Source organism: Cetorhinus maximus, chromosome 17, assembly GCF_964194155.1.
Source record: "Cetorhinus maximus chromosome 17, sCetMax3.hap1.1, whole genome shotgun sequence".
Lineage (NCBI taxonomy): Eukaryota > Metazoa > Chordata > Chondrichthyes > Lamniformes > Cetorhinidae > Cetorhinus > Cetorhinus maximus.
Window position 1 is genome coordinate 39,185,180 of NC_135895.1, and position 17,630 is coordinate 39,202,809.

Sequence of the window (17,630 nt, forward strand, 5' to 3'; positions counted from 1 at the left end):
CACCTTAAAAGTAACTAATGTGGCATAGACTTGATAGACTGAATGATCTCCTTCTGTACTACTGGGTCATTTATTTCAAAATTGGCTTATAATTCCAATTGGTTGTGATTTTATTCTTTAGCGTATAATAAAGAAGTGAATCACTTTATGCCCTGTTCATTTTCAATTCAAATATTTTCACTACCTTTATGCTTCTAGTTTCAAAAGCAATTCTCTAAAAGTTCATTTATCAACTAGGTTTGTTTCCACAAGTCTCAGTGGCACCCAAGAGTCCACTCTTACATCATTGCCCAATAAAAACATGCTGCAAAGCTGGGCATTAACTTGGTCAGTTTCTGCTTAACATACCTGTTGATTCCTGTAAATGAGAGCTCTTTACTCAGAAGATCACTCATTATGTGCTACTGCCTTAGGTATAAGAATCAGTGCAATTCAGGTTGGGTGTGAATGAGCTAACTGGCTTCATTATTTTTAAATTGTTTTCAGGATGTAAGAATCACCAACAATTTATTACCAATTCCTAGTTGCCCTTTGGCTTCACCAACTACAGCTGGAGTGTCTGGGGACGTCACTCATTCAAGTGCATGAAGACTAGGACGGGCGAAAGAGGCAGAAAATCCAAAGTTAGTAGGACAATGGCTCAAAAGGCAGAGATCAGCAAGGTGTGTGACACCTGTCACAATGCTGAGTAAGGCAAGTGGCCAGTCAGCTGTGGAGAGTCTAGGACCTCACACAGTACAATCCTCATAGTTATGTAAAGTAATAGCCAAGTGTGTCGTATACCATGACAGCAGAGATCCTGGTAGGAGTAACTACAAGTAGGCAGACAGACAAACCCTAAGAAGGTGGTGATGTAGCAGTTTGATACAACTGAGTGACTTGCTAGGCAGCTTAAGTCAATCATATTGTTATGGGACTTGAGTCACATACAGGTCCAACTGGATAAGGATGACAGTGAGCCAATTGGATTTTTATAACCCTCTGACGGTTTCATGGTCACTTTTTCCGATATCAGCTTTTTAGTTCCAAGCTTCTAAAACTGAATTCAAATTCTCAAACAGCTATGCTGGGGTTTGAATTTACATTCTCTGGATTATTAGTCCAGTAAAAACTTTACACTACAACATCTATGAAAGCTGACTCCTTCACACTCTCAGCCATTGCTGTAAAATTCCTTGGCAGGCCTTACAATACCTTGTATGACTGCTAATGTGCGGCCAGCAGTTTTCTTTTCATGGTTGAGGCAACAGGACTTTGAGCCCCTGCTGGGACTGGAAAATAGCACTGCCATTCAGTATGCGCTGGTTCCCCAGCTCCATCCTGCCGGGTGGCAGGGCACGTGGCAGGTGACCAACAGCAATTCATTAAGTGTCAGTTAAGGTCAATTACAGGAGGCTGACTAAGGCCAGGATTTTCCCCACGGCTATTTGGGGGCAGGGCCCACTCGCCGAGGGAAAAATGACCCGGGATGATGTCGGGAGGAACACCCGACGTCATCCTGGTCCATTTAAATCTTCAGGAAGGCGGGCGGACAGCTGACCTGTCAATGACCAATTAAGGCCATTGACAGGCTAATTAACCTTGTTAAAGACCCTGCCCGTCCAAATTTAAGGCTGGCGGGCAGGCCAGGAGCCCCAGCGGGCTCCAGATTATTCATGAAACTTCATCCACTGGCGGGATGAAGTTTCATGTCCATTTTTAAAAAATTTATTAAACTTTATGTGTTTCTTATTGACATGTCCCATCTCATGTGACATTGTCACATGAGGGGGACATGTTAATAATTTTAATATTTCTCTATTTTTTGACTTTTCTTACCTGTCATTAAACTCCCTGAGACAGCACTTTGCCTCAGGGAGCAGTGCGCTCTTTCACGCACATGCGCGAAAGAGCACACTTTGACAGATGTGGAATCCCTCCATTCCCCCACACAGGAAGCACATACCTTAACTGGCCTGCCCACTCAAAATGGCGGCCGGCCCCATTTCAGCGGCAGAGTTCAGCTGCCTGCCCGCCGCCAAGCCGGTGGGGCCCGCCCGCCATCCGAGGGCAAAATTCTGCCCTAAGATTTTCCAGCCGCAACATGTGCCCAGCCCCACTTCACACTCCAGTCCAACCGACCCAGTCATTAGAGCCGATCCTTATCCCTAAGTTACGGATCTGACTTGACGACTTCCCTTACCTACATTGTTTTAACATATTAGAGGCTGTCCACCTTGAAGACCTGCTGCAGATATGGGTACAGCCCAGTGCAAGATTTACACCATCTCCCCCATTGGGCAGCAGGGGCAGACTTAGCTGCCTGGAAGCAGTCTCCCAGTGGCAGGCCCAGAGGCCCTCCCTGCCTGCTTGGGTGCTGCAGCTGCCACAGGCCACTTTACAGAGAGGCTCCCACCACACCCTCCTCTCCCCCGACCATTGTCATGGCCTGGCTGCAAAAACAATGTTTTATTTTAAATTTAAAAACTTTGGAGAGAGGGCACCTACATTTTGAAGCACACTCTCCCTCACTTAGCTCACTTAGCAGCCTGCTGCTCTTTTCAAGCTGGAAGGCCTCTGGTTGGCCCTCCAGCTGAGAGCCCGCCCACCATCCTGCCCTCCGGCCATGAACTGCTAAACTCATGGAAAATCACAATGAGTGTCTGTTTCTCGCACAATGCGGGTTTCTGACCCACCTTTCAGCCTGACGGCAGGTTCAGAAGCCCACAGCAAAGATTTTACCCCTCATCTCTGACCTCCTCAGCAGTACTGGGACAGGGCATTTCCCTCCATTGAGCTCTCTCTGAGCTGTCTCTGTCCCCCTATTCACTCAAAAACTTTGCATTTCACTACATGTAGACCCCTCTGCCTCAGCATGTAACCCATGCAGCATGTCAATGTCCAAGTGGTGCCTGGGAGAAATGGTGCAACTGACAGAGCATCCTCAGAAAGACTGTCTTCCTCCAAGGTATCTTGCACTGTACCTCTTAATGTCTAGAACCTAAATAAGAGAAAAAGAGCAAGAGTTAGGATGGCAGTTTCAAAATGGACAAATTTACAAGTGACAAGCTTGAGAATGCAGCTTGAAAATGGAAACCTTGTTGCATATTTGCTGAGCGACTGAAATAATACAACTAATATATGGTCATGCTACTCAGATAAGGTGCCAGCCTCTCCATGCCAACACTCATGACTCTGCCTGGGTCACTGATCTTCAAGGCTTCTTCTGCTTGAGTGAGAGCAATGACGTTGGGAACTCCTCCTCCAGTCTTGGTTAAATCCCTGGCATTATGACCTGCTTTGTTCTGCAGAAAGAGAGGCGAGAGTTAGTGAGTGAATGCTGAGAACTTAAGTGGAGATGTATTGGGTTTGTGCAAATAGTATATGCACTGAGAACTTGGGAAGAAACAAAGTGAAATATGGATGGGAATGTGATGAATGTCAAGCCTAACATGTGAAATGTGAAGTGAGGAAGGAATACAAGGAGTAGTCATTTGGTAGTACAGAACTTGAGCTGAAAAAAAAAAGCCATTTTTGTCGAAGCTTTTCATCTTGCACTCATCAGGTGAATTCGCAAGAAACCACCAATGTTAGGGGAAACAACATATCTATACTGTATGAGAAGAGAGTGCTGATTGGTTGGCAAGTCCACTTGACCAAATATGTGTCTTTTTTAAGCAATAGAAGGAGTAGCTGGTGCTTGTGCAAGTGGTAAGATATGAGAAGAGATTCCTGTTCATGTGTAGTGTGAAGAGAGGAAAAGAAAGGTGAGTGTGCTTGGAATAGGAAGGGAAGACTTTGTAGTATGCTCTTATGACTGAATTTTGAAGGGTATGATGGGGAGGGGAGGGAATTGTTGAGTGGTGGTGAAGAGGATAAAAGGAGTGTGTTCAGGTGCACTTGAGAAAGGTGGGGAGGTGAAGAGCTGTCCTTACCCCTGCTGTTCCTCTGGCCACAGATCATCTTTCTACAGTGAAGTCAAGTCCTGGGAAGATGGTGCTTTCTGCCCCTGCCAGTCACCTCTGACCAGTGGCCCTGGAGATGCTCCTGAGAACAATACCTCCCTTCCTTCCTCCACTTGGACCTCCAGGTGAGCATCAGAAAAGTGGGAGGTTGCCCTTTGGCTCATCTCTGTTGTAAAAATGTCCTGTGCAGCTGCTCAAGTTAAAATAAAATCAACCCAAAAAATGTATCCTCACTTTAAGAGATGCATTCTTGGTATAAAGGAGCACAGGAATCAGACCAGATTTATGTGCATCACGTGAGTAGGCTGAATCCCAGAGCAGCCAGTCAGTCAAACAGAAATAACGTCCAGGCATTAAAATCACCTCACTTCCCAACAATGTCATAGGGCTTCCCACATAGTCAATTCATGTCCTGAGAAAAATTGGGCATTATCGAACTAAACAAGGTCCAAATCACAGGAAGCAGACATCTCTGCTTTATCTCTCCTAGGAGAGATGGAACATCAAGGATCTATTTTAACTTCTGGTGATTTCATCTAATGGGAAAGCCACGGCGAATTCCCCACATGAGCCTGAATTAAAATTGCATGTCATAAGTCATAAACCGATTGAAGCGGTTATTCACCATGGTTGACAACACGACGAACCTGTGTCATGAAAGAGGTTGGGCATTGCAAGGGTGAAATACACCAAGCATGGCAACAGAAACAGGCATGGGCCATTTGGTTGATGCCAGTCTGAACACTCCACCAGAACCGCCACCAAACCCCATCTGCAAATCCTTATATTCCTCCCTCCTTCATGGGTTTATTTATGCAGCTTCCCCTTCAATCCATCATTGTGATTCACTTCAACCACACCAGTTCCACATTCTCACCACTCTCTGGGTAGGATCTATTAGTTATTAGGGTTAGCAATTGGGGCTAAGGATTAGTGATTCCGGTAAGTGATTAATTAGTGATGTGATAATTAGTCATCGGGGCCAGTGCATAAGGTTTAGAGACGTTTATTTTATTACGAGTCAATAGTAGAAACCGTTTTTTAATGACGCCCATGTTACCCGAAGAGTCAGGGGATTCGTATCATTTTCTTTGACTTTTTTTAATATAAAGACTAGCCCTTTTTCATTGTAATCTGCATGAGAGGCTGGATATTACCTGCCGTTATCACCAACCGCCCTCACTCACCGCCTCGCGCCCTCCACTGGAAACCGTTAAACCCGCGCAAACGCCGCGTGCCCCAGCACCCCTCCCCCACACACCACGACCCGCGCTTGCGCAACATACCATCTCGGAGCATGCGTTGCCCTTCGCCGACCCGTACATGCGCAACACGCCCCCGTTCGCCGACCTTCTGCAGCGACGGCCGACCTGCGCATGCGCCTCCAGTTGAAAAACGGTGGACACGAGATATTTCGTTTCTCTTTCGCGTCCTTCATCAGTTGAACAATTAAAATGTTTCAATCTTCTAAAAAAGATTTTTAAATAATTCTCAGTCTGCCAAATGACGTTCGAAGACATGTGACGCACCTTTCCGGAAGCAGCACGTTAGTCATGTGACTGAGGAGGCTGAGGTTGCGGAAATAGTCTGGTTGGTTCATTCAGCTGCTTAAAGGAGCAGACACTGCTCCTGTTGACAGTCATAGTGATATTGGCGGAACGGGAAAACAACACCAGCATTGCTAAACAGGTATTTGGGGGCATTTCGACTCGGTAATTGCACATATACCTTGCAATTTAAGAATAATTCAGAGCAAGTACATTTGCTGCACTCAGTTGATATAGGAGTAGCTGGCTGTTATAGTGTTTTATTATTGATGTGTTGCGGTTGGAATTTAGAAGAAATCTCATTCAGAATGTAAGTTGAAACAAAAACAGAAAATGCTGGAAAAACTCAGGTCTAACAGCATCTGTGGAGAGAAAAACAGTTACCGTTTCGAGTCCGTATGACTTAAGAATGAGTTGTTGGATCACAGTCTTTTAAATGGAAATCGGGTGTGGTTGCATATGTGAAGTGATCATATTATGCCGCCTCTTGTCTCATTCATACATTTCATTCATGCAGCACATTTTAATCTAGAATAATAATCCAACTGTAGGCAGACAAAAAGTCATTAAGCCATATTATGTATGTTAATAAGAGAAATTTGTTGTATTGATCTCTTCCTCTTTGATCAAATTTGAATAATGCTGTAGAAGTGCTATATTTTACTACAATGCAGTCGCAAACATAATGCATGTTGTCTTTTTCCCCCATCTAGTTTCCAATCAGTGCAACTATTTTATTCAACTCAGCAGTATAATCTGATAAATATCTTTCACAATGAAATTAACTAATCACTTTTTTAAACAGCTATGTGGGGACCCATCTAAATATTCACAATGGCCCCCTGCCCATTTTTCCAAGAGATGGCATTATTGCCTAAAATAATGTGATTATTGTAGAAAACAGCTCATTAATAATCAGCTGATGCAAAAAAATTTTGAAACCTGCTGACCTTTTCTTTTCAGATCCCTGGGTCTGCTTTGAAACCTATACATGAAATATTTCAAGAGAGTTGGAAATGCCCTGTATTTGCAAATGGTATGATTCAGTTTTGAAGGGGTAGTTTGCAAAAAATTTTAATCCTATTTTTAAGGCCAAAGCAAATCTCCAGAAACTGCTGCAAGGTGTTATGATCCCCTTGGAGACCAACAAACTAAAAGAACCAAACTTCCCAGCCAATCCTTATGGGGAAAAAATGCCAATGAACAAGATTTCACTTTTTATAATAATTTAACAATCAAACCAAAATCAACATAAGCATGAATTAATTGCCAAATTGTATTCAATAGAAACTATAAATTACACTTTAAATAGCTGATATGACAAAAATGGATATCATGGATTTACTGGCAGTCCCCTTGGCACAATGTGCAGCATGAAGTCCTTCACAATTCTGACTTCCTCAAGTAGAGTTCCACTCCTTTTTTCTCATGCACGACTTGATCCTCCAGTCACCTTTGACTACTGATTTTATTCCATCCAAGTTTCAAGGATACAGTTATCACCAAAAAGGAGTATACTTCTGCAGAACCTCCTTAGCTCAGTCACAACAGTCCTGATCATGTAGATCCCCAGAGTCACCTTCATCTGGCCACTCGCAAAACCCAGGTACACTCTATGGCTGGCTCTGTTTAAAAATTAAAGCAGCGAGAGGAATTTTATTTTACTATTCCTGCTGCTAAACCCAGTCTTAAGTTTTCATTCGTTTTTTAGCTGTCTAACAAACACCGCTCGTACACATCCATAGAAAATAGGAGCTGGAGTATTTCGGCCCTTCAACCCTGCTCCACCATTCAATATGATCATGGCTGAAAATCTATCTCAATGCCATACTCCCGCTCTCTCCCCATACCCCTTGACATCTTTAGAGTCCAGAAATATATCTATTTCCTTCCTAACTATATTCAGTGACTTGGCCTCTACAACCTTTTGTGGTAGAGAATTCCACAGGTTCACCATCCTCTGAGTGAAGAAGTTTTTCCTCATTTCAATCCTAAATGGCCTACCCTTTATCCTGAGACTGTGACTCCTTGTTCTCGACCTCCTAGCCGGAGGAAACATCATCCCTGTATCCAGTTTGTCTAGCCCTGTCAGAATTTTATGCATTTCAATGAGATGATTCCTCATTCTTCTATACTCCAGTAAGTACAGGCCTAGTTGACCCAATCTCTCTTTGTATGACAATCCTGCCATCCCAGGAATCGGTCTGGTAACCTTCGCTGTACTCCCTCCATGGCAAGTATATCCTTTCTTTGATAAGGAGACCAAAACTGCACACATTACTCCAGGTGTGGTCTGATGAAGCCCTGCACAGCTGCAGAAAGACACCTTTGCTCCTGTACTAAAGTCCTCTCGTAATGAAGGCCAACATACCATTTGACTTCTTAACTGCTTGCTGCACCTGCATGCTTGCTTTCAGAGATTGGTGTACAAGGATACCCAGGTCCCTTTGTACATCAACATTTCTCAATCTATCACTTAAATAATACTCTGCTATTCTGCTTTTCCTACCAAAGTGAATAGCTTCACACTTATCCACGTTATACTGCATCTGCCATGCATTTGCCCACTTACTCAACTTGTCTAAATTGTCTTGAAGCCTCTTAACATCCTCCTCAACACTCACATTGCCAGCAAATTTTGTCGTCAGCAAACGTAGAAATATTACATTTAGTCCCCTCATCCAAATCATTGATGTATATTGTGAATAGCTGGGGCCCAAGCACTGATCCCTGCGGTACTCCACAAGTTACCGCCTGCCACTCTGAAAAAGACCCATTTATTCCTACTCTGTTTCCTGTCTGCTAACCAATTTTCAATCCGTGCCAATATATTACCCCCAATTCCATGTGCTTTAATTTTGCTCACTAACCTCTTTTATGTGGAACTTGATCAAAAGCTTTCTGAAAATCCAAATACACCACATCCACTGGTTCTCCATTCTGCTAATTACGTCCTCAAAAAAAAAACTCCATTAGGTTTGTCAAACATGATTTCCCTTTCATAAATCCACTTTGACTAATCCCATTGATATTTGCTAAGTGTCCTTTTATCACATTCTTTATAATAGACTCTAGCATTTTCTCTACTAATGTTAGACTAACCAGTCTATAATTCACAATTTTCTCCTTCCCTCTTTTTTAAATAGTGGAGTTACATTTGCCACCCACCAATCTGCTGGGACTGTTCCAAAACCTAGAGCATTTTGGAAGAGGACAACCAGCACATCCACTATTTCCTTGGCCACTTCCTTTAGTACCTTGGGATGTAGATTATCAGGCCCCTAGGGATTTATTGGCTTTCAGTCCTATTAATTTCTCCAGCATTTTTTTTTAGTAATACTAATTTCCTTCAACTCCTCCTTCTCACTAAACTATTGGTTCCCTAGCATTTCTGGGAAGTTATTTGTCTTCCTCCATGAAGGCAGAACTAAAGTAGTTATTTAATTGCTCCGCCATTTCCTTGTTCTCTATTATAAATTATCCTGTTACAGACTGTAAGGGACCTACATTTGTCTTCACTAATCTTTTTCTTTTTATGTACTTATAGAAGCTTTTACGGTCTGCTTTTATGTTCCTTGCAAGTTTACACTCATGCTCTATTTTTCCCCTCTTTAATCAATCACTTGGTCCTCTTTGGTGAATTTTAAACTGCTCCCAATCCTCAGGCTAGCTACTTTTTCTAGCAACTTTATATGATTCCTCTTTGGATCTAATACTACCTTTAATTTATTTTGTTAGCCATGGTTAAGCCGCTTTTCCTGCTGTGTTTTTGTGCCAGAAAGGAATGTATAACTGTTGCAATGCATGCTCAAATATTAGCCATTGCCTATCCACCGTCATGCCTTTTAATGAAGTTCCCCAATCTAACTTGGCCAACTCACGTCTCACTTTTGTAGATTCCTTTGTTTAGACTTCGGACCCTAGTATCAGATTGGACTACTTCACTTTCCATCCTAATGAGGAATTCTATCATGTTATGGTCATTGTTCCCTAAAGGACCTTGCACAGCAAGGTTATTAATTAACCCCTTCTCATTGCACAATACCAAATCAAGAATAGCCTGTTCCCTAGTCGGCTCCTTGATGTACTGGTCTAAACGATCTCGTACACACTTCAGGAATTCATCCACCACAGTATTGTTGCTAATTTGATTTGCCCGGTCAATATGTAGATTGAAGCTACCCACGATTACTGTAGCACCCTTGTTACATTCATCTCTAATTTCTTTTTTTAATGCTGTCTCATACTTTACCACTACTGTTTGGAGGCTTACAGACAACTCCCACTAATGTTTTCTGCCTCTTTGTTGCTTCTCAGCTCTACCCAGACTGATTCTACATCTAGATTTTCTGAGCCAAAATCCCCCCTCACTATTGCACTAATTTCATCCTTAACTAACAATACCACCCCACCTTCTTTTCATTTTTGCCTGCCCTTCCTAAATATTGAGTACCCTTGGATATTCAGTTCCCAGCTTTGGTCATCCTGCAGCCATGTCTCTGTAATTGCAATCATATCATACCTGTTTACATCTATTTGTGCTGTTAATTCATTTACCTTATTGAGAATGCTCCATGTATTCAGATATAGTGCCTTAAGACTTGTCTTTTTAACATTCTTGCACTTCTGCTTTTTGTACTATGGCCTTATTTGCTGCTAGCCTTTGTTTCCTCTGCCTTCACTTCTTTCTACTTTTCTGCCTTTCATTCCTATCTTTGTTTTCCTCTCTTGTGTCTCCCTGCTCAGGTTCCCATCCCTTGCCACTCTAGTTTAAACCCTCCCCCACATTACTAGCAAATACCCTTGCAAGGATATTGATCCCAGTTCTGGGTGCAACCCATCCTGCTTGTACAGGTCCCATCTTCCCCAGAATCAGCCTCATGTTCTGCTCTGACCACCTCCTGCCAAAATCTAATTTCTGAGAGTGCTGTTTTTTTCCCCTATTCAGCTACCATTTCCCTAGCAACCTAAGGTCACAAGTTGATTTCCCAAAAGTCTAATGTCACAGCCAGAAATGTAGGTTTACACCCCACCCCTTCCCAGAAAACTGAAGGTTTTGGGGTTTTTTTCAATTAGGTACTGTTTCAAAAAACACAGGCTTTGAAACCAAAATTAGTGCAGACAACAGCTCACAAGCTGCAGTGTTTATAAAGGTAACAAGAAGTAGAAATGAGCTTTTCCTTTTAATGTTGGTATTCTGCACACTTGTGCAAACTTTGAAGCCATTTTGTGGCCAAGACCCTATCCATCACTTGGAAATGTCTTGAGAGTGGCATAGACTAATAAATGTTCCCTATTTCCTTTTCAGTTCTTTTACTCAGTTTCCTACACATTTAATTCTACTTTCTTCCTTTTCCCACCCCACCCCCATGCTATTAAAGAAAAGTTCTAACTTTTATTTCCTTCTGAAAGAACCAGATCGAATACCATTCCAGCTAGCACCTTTCCTGGCAATTCTTGGTGCACTATTCAACCATAGAGAACATCTTGATCAAGTTTAATCTTATCTACGCATGTACTTTCCAACAAGGTTTGATGCATAGCAACCTGTGGGAACTCGGGTGGTTCTTCACTCCACCTTAGGCAGCCTTTCAGGATCAAGGATGACTTGCTAACACTGCGGTTTGATGAATTCTGAGATGATTGTTAAATCCAATGCATGTTCTGCAGACTTTGCCAGATGATGCTTGAAGGATTGGGTAGATAAGTTGTTTGGAGGTTTGTGCACTCCCTCCAATGCCTCAACTTCGCCTCTGCACAATTTCAATGAGGTCTCTCGAAAGAGCCTTCCCCATTTTCATCAGTCACAAGGCCAGGGTCCCCCATGAGTCAGTGGGTGCATTTGACCTCTTCGGGGATGCTTTGAGGAAATTCCTAAAGTGTTTCCAATGTCCTCCTGGGTGTCTCCTGCTGCAACCAAGTTCAGAGTAGAGCCATTTCTTTGGGAATCTGGTGTCAGACATACAAATTACGTGTCCCGCCCAGCAGAGTTGATTTTGAATGATTGGTGCCTTGATGCTGGGAAAGTTAGCTTGGGAGAGGGCGCTGCTGTTGGACCATCTTTTTTGCTACTGGATTTGGAGGATCTGCTAAAGGTACTGCTGGTTGTACTCCAGTGCTTTGAGGTTCCTGCTGTAGGTCTTCCAAATCTCTACAAAGCATAAAGAAGCATGGGCATCACTACTGTCCAGTAAACCATGACCTTAGCCTTGAGTTTGAGATCCTGCTCCTCAAATACACTCCTCAGTCAGCTGAAAGTTAAATTGGCACATTGGAGATGGTAATGAATTTCATTGTCTATGTTTGATTTTGTTGAGAGGAGGCTCCGAAGATGCAGAAAATGGACCATGTTTTCCCGAATATCCCCACTGCCAATGGTGGGGTGGGGAGAAGAGAAGTGTTTTGTTGTGGGAGTTGGTTGGAAGAGGGCCTCCCAACCCCAACCCCACCCCCAAGTGCATGCATACCCCCAACTTGATTTGTTGAGTCACTTTGTTTAGCTATCTGCCAAAGAAGTTGGTACCCTGTGATATTCAAAAAAGAGTAGGTAACCTTGAATTAGGAAGTTCAAAGATTTGAACAACGGTCTTCATGTATTCATGCCTTGGAGTGTTTAGAAATGTTTTTGTTCCTTTAGGTTAAAATGGCCACTCCTGATTATGTTGTGCTCCATACTGGACAGAAGATGCCCCTCATTGGGTTGGGAACATGGAAGAATCCGCCTGGCGAGGTAACATGATCATGTTTGCATGGACAAAATTTAATTGACTTTCTTTTGAGCAGTATCAGTTTTTATTTTTCTAATGAATTGATTGCTTTGATTTGTATGGCTGCGTAGTTGTCCTATTCTGGCATCATACTTTTACTTCCCCAACTTCCTCCTCTCGTAATGGTATTGATTCTTTGCTGGGACAAGGGGCATCCACTCATTGAACCAAGTTGATAGTGAGCATTCTCATGATAGTGAGCAAGCTCATGAATTAGTATGTGTAAAAGCTGAGACTGATTCTACATTCATTTGTGATCCACACAAGCACATTTCCAAAAAATCTAATTTTATAGTGAGTGGACGCCATTTTTTTAACCTTTGCCTCAAGTTTAGGGTATTTTAATGACATACTCACTCTTCTATCTTGCTCGCTCTTTCTTCGGTCTTGTTCCACGCCCCATAAACAAGCATCATGTTCCTGATGACTAGGAACTGTCAACTTGTTGATTTTTGACCTACAGAGATCTTGTACCTTGCAGATTTTCAGCAATCATAGATGATCAGTGCCCTCTATACTGCTTGACTCCACACTACTATTTTGATAGAAATATCAATACCACCCTCGAGTTGTTTTTAAGCTCCAAGTTGATTTACTAATTGTATTTATCACAATCTTTAACAAGTAAATCACATACAGAACAATAGAGACTTGCACAATGGCTGCTCTAAACTGCTGGCCATTCCAAGCTATACTGTGTATTAAATGTTGAATGTCTCCAGTGTACATTTTCAATACAGTTCCTTCATCTCGCATTCTCTCTTCTCCCACAGTTCCCAACGCAGACTTTTAAATGTCATTTTGTCATTTTCTGAATTTAATACAGCCAGAAAGTTCAGGTCTTGTACTAGTTAATTGCTACATGGCATTCTCTGTTACAAATGTAATTACTGCACAGAATGGCACATTTTCGAATGACCTTGGCTCCTACTAGCATATCAAATCACTTAAAATGCCATGAACAAAACATCTTCCTAGTTAGAAAAAGCACATTATTGAGCCCCTAATGGCGCAATGGCTGAGATCAGTACTGGGTATCAGAATATGGAACCTTCCTAGACTGTAGACTATGGCTCGCCTACTCTCACAGTAAATTTGTTCAGCTGTCAGGACAGCTTATGCATATATTTCAAAATGCCTTGTAGGAGAGTGATTCCATTTTTTCAAGTACCAAAACGCAGCACAATAGTGTGATGCCATCCAGGTTTGATTTTTTTCTTCTGTTTAATTTAGGTTAACAGAAATTGAGCACCAGGCTTGTAAACTTAAGTAAATAACTGTTTACTGATCAAACTGTTGTTAACCAGTGGCAAAAGAAATATGAACTGCTATTTTCTAACTCTATAATCTAAACTCTACCCCTTCTTAAATCCCTATACACACACATACAAAACACACAAGACACGCAACTTGGATTTTAAGGGTGGGATAAAACAGTTTAACAGCACCAATTCCGGAGTACAGGATTCAATGGGTTGATTTTGATCGATGTCTCCCAAAGTCCTTTCAGTTTTTGTGACACGAGGTGGTCTTCCAGCACTTTCAGTATTTAGTTCACTGGTTGAGCACTTGCCTTTCAATGTCTCTAACAGTGATTTCCTCTTTGCCTCTTGACAGGGTTTTCAGAGAGAGAGCAAGGTATAGAGATATGAGGAGAAAAAACCAGCTAGTTTATTATTGTGGAATTACTGGGATCTTCCACACACAAGAGAAGGAGGTTTTTGGTCTTGTTCCTTTCAGGCTAGGAGCTATTCTGCTGCATTGCCCTCACACAAAACCTGTTCACCTGGTCAGGAGCCAATTAAAACGTTGCCAGGCAGCTCCCTTGGTCCAGGACTCCTTTCCGGCACCATCCTGTCTTTCATGGCACTCTCTGTTCTAGGACTGCAACATTGTGTATATATATCTCATTCTATTCCAATGGACATGTCTTTCAAACTGCAGCAGTTGTAATCTTAATCCACAGTCCAACAGAAAATAAAAAGATAAGTTATTTTTATTGCCATTGCTTCACTTCACTGGGTCAAAATCCTGGAACTCCTCCCTAACAGCACTCTAGGTGTATCTACACCACATGTATGGACAGCTTATGCATATATTTCAAAATGCCTTGTAAGAGAGTGTAGCACTGTAGGTGTATCTACACCTCAAGAAGGTGGCTCATCACCACCACTTAAAGGGCAATTGGTGATGGTCAATATAAATGCTAGCCGAGTTAGCAATGCCCACTTCCCTGCTCACTGACACTTAATTTGGGTTCTGCCAGGATCCCCCTCAGTTCCTGATCTCATAACAGCCTTGGTCCAAACAAGGACAAAGGAGCTGAACTCAGGAGGTGAGGTGAGAGTGACTTGACATCAAGGCAGCATTTTACAGAGTGTGGCATCAAGGTGCCCCAGAAAAATTGAAGTCTATGGGAATCGGGGAAAGTTCTCCATTGGTTGGAGTCATATCGAGAACAAAGGAAAATGGCTGCAGTTGTTGGAAACCAATCATCTCAGCCCCAGGACATCACTTCACGAGTTCCTTGGGGTAGTGTCCTATGCCCAACCATCTTCATCAATTATCTTCTCTCCATCATAAGGTTGAAATTGGGAATGTTCACTGATGATTACACACTATGATTCCGCAATGTTCAGTACCATTCACGATGACTCCGACGCTGAAGCAGTCTGTGTCCATAGGCAGCAAAATTTGGGCAGCATTTAGGCTTGTGCTGCTAAGTGGAAGCTAACGGTCGCATACAAGTGCAAGGCAATACTCATCTCCGACACAGAATCTAACCATCTGTCCCTAATCAACAGCATTGCTATCACTGAATCTATTAACATCTTAGGGGGGGGCTACCATTGACCTAAACTGGACCAGCCATATAAATAGTGTGGCTACAAGAGCAGGTCAGAGGTTAGGGATCCTGCAGTGATTAACTCACCACCTGACTCCCCAAAGCCTGTCTACCATCTACAAGGCAGAAGTCAGTAATGTGATGGAATACTCTCCACTTGCCTGTGTGGGTGCTGCTCCAAAAAGAAGCTCGACAACTTCCAGGACAAATCAGCTAGTTTGATCAGTACCCCATCCACTACCTTAAACATCCTCTTGCTTCCATCACCGGTGCACCATGGCAGCAGTGTGTGCCATCTACAAGATGTGCTGCAGCAACTTGCCAAACCTCCTTCAATGGCACTTTCCACACCTGTGACCTTTACCACCTAGAAGGACATGGGTAGCAGATGCATGGGAACACCACCACCTGCAAGCTCCCCTCCAAGCCATACACCATCCTGAGTGCCACATCTAGCATTTTAAATGATGAAAATGTGTCTCAGTTTAGTTCTTCAGTCTGTTTTCAGAAACTGAAACAGAAAAATGCATCAAACAACTCGTCTCCTTTTTCGACATATGCTGCCCAATGGGATAAGTTAAACTTTTAGGCCTATAGCTCTTCATACTGCTTAGCTGAGGAATAGGATTGACAACAAAAAAAAATCAATGACCGTTTGTTTTGGTTGAAAAGGCACTGTCATTGATTTTTTTTCTGAGGCATAATCTGATTATCAGCTAATTCTTCTGTGACAAACATTCATTTCACAGTAAATCAGGTTTTAATGCATTTAAATGCATATTTGCTATTTAAGCTATCAATCTTCTAACAAATAACCTTATCTGATATATCAAGCTAAGACTTTTTGTTTGCCTATATTTGGCAAGTGATATGCTGCTGAGGAGATTGAAGCTGAAGTAAATCTCGGTAATGTCTGGTTTAGTATATTTTCCCACTGTGTGATCTATTGTGTTTTCATAAGCTGATTGCATAAAAACAGATTGCTTTTAAATTTTGCCCTTCCTCATTCTCCTAAATTTAGTAGAAATCATGGTGAATGGTAGTTAAAAACACACTTTCTTCCTTGCCCATATCTCCCCAAAAAAACAATGGGAGCTTGGTATATCATCTTTCTAGCATAGCTTCAGGAAAATTTAATGATGTATACTTTGGAACACAGCCGAGGATATTTTTTTCTCAAAGGAGAGAAAAGAGGTGAACAGTGAGTGGAAAAAATGAACTTAAACTCCTAGTGATGTTTGAAGTCTGATCACCACAAAATGGCTGACCAGTACAGTAAACGGGACCAGCTTGTGTTCATTGATTTCCACATCCCCCCCACCCCCTCCAAGAAGTTTTCAATTTTCAGATGTACCAGTGATCTTGCACTTTCTTTCAGGTGATACAGGAAAGCTGAACAAATGATTTTCCCACTCTCTCTCTTTTACCCTCTCTTCAGGAGCACTTCTGGGTCAGTAATGTAGAGTAAATGTTTGTGCACAGTGCCTCAACGACATCCTTCAGCTCTGGCCTTAGCAAAGCACTCTCTTCATTAGTATTGGCAATTTTCCATTTCCTACCCAAGTCATTGTTTAGTCTAGATTGAAACACTTAACTCCTGATGCCAATTGGCCAGGTACCAGGAACAGTTGTACATGTCCACTTAGCACCACAGGCCTGGTGCCCGCACAGTTGACTTGAATCCCAGGCGGCTGCTCAGTAATCCTGGTCCCATGATAGCAACGCTTTGTCTGCTGCTGAACACGAGAGCACAGCACAACTCGAAGGCTAATGGCAACATGCAGGAAATTTCCCCACCGTCTGCCTGGCTCAGTTGGTAGATGATGGGACTCTCAGTCCCAGGTTTTGTGTTCCAAAGAACCAATTCCCTAATCCAGCCTGGCAGGATGTTGTTGAGTATGTCACTGACCTGTTTCTGCATGTGCGAGAAGTGCTCCCCCTAGTGTTGAAGCATCAATAGACGATGCGACCTTTCTCATTAGACAGCAACAGAGATGATATGCTGGTAAATTCAACAAATACAGGGAAAAGAAAGAGAATTTGCGAGGCACTGACCCTTTGATGCCCAGTATACTGTAGACACAGCTATGATCTTGTAGACCCTTGTGACTAGGTGCTCTTTTCTGAAAGCCTATAATTATATAGCATTGTAGTAATGTGTTTTTATTTGGAATGCGAAGAGTATAGATTCTATTGGTACTCTTAATTTAAAAATGTTAACTTAAAAAGAGGCATCAAACATAACTAAATTATTTTAATTAACACTGGCTATTGACATAACTATCTTGGGTATGTTAGTGAAGAATTAACAAATCATTTAATGGTGAGGGAGTATAGTTGAAACTGAAGCAAATCTGTGTGAGCATTGGTGTATGTTTGGCCTCCCAATTTTAGTACATTATGTGCATTGTTATAAGGGATGCTTACCCTTGGGAGCAGTATATTTTTCCACTTTGGATACTAACCTGGGACTGTTTGATGCTATATGCATCAAACAGCTAGATGCAGATTAAGGCTCCATCTGCTC

At 42.3% G+C, this 17,630-nt stretch overlaps 2 protein-coding genes across 6 annotated transcripts in view; one reads left to right on the top strand and one right to left on the bottom strand.

Annotated features, from left to right (window-relative positions):
• LOC144692336 (peroxiredoxin-1-like) overlaps positions 1 to 5,225 on the bottom strand; it is an 82,830-nt gene extending 77,605 nt beyond the window's left edge. The window contains exon 1 of one of the 3 annotated variants that reach the window (XM_078561057.1): positions 5,102 to 5,225. The gene's annotated coding sequence lies outside the window, so the exon portion shown is untranslated. Of the gene's footprint in view, positions 1 to 2,675; positions 2,953 to 5,101 lie in introns of those variants that run through there. The other 2 variants (XM_078561059.1, XM_078561060.1) reach the window with 2 other exon arrangements.
• A 251-nt stretch (positions 5,226 to 5,476) lies between these two features.
• akr1a1b (aldo-keto reductase family 1, member A1b (aldehyde reductase)) overlaps positions 5,477 to 17,630 on the top strand; it is a 30,669-nt gene continuing 18,515 nt past the window's right edge. Inside the window, exons 1-3 of one of the 3 annotated variants that reach the window (XM_078561035.1) lie at positions 5,477 to 5,633; positions 6,974 to 7,097; positions 12,129 to 12,221. In XM_078561035.1, coding sequence (XP_078417161.1) covers positions 12,135 to 12,221 — 87 coding nt within the window. In that variant the 5' untranslated portion in view covers positions 5,477 to 5,633; positions 6,974 to 7,097; positions 12,129 to 12,134. Of the gene's footprint in view, positions 5,634 to 6,454; positions 6,528 to 6,973; positions 7,098 to 12,128; positions 12,222 to 17,630 lie in introns of those variants that run through there. The other 2 variants (XM_078561034.1, XM_078561033.1) reach the window with 2 other exon arrangements.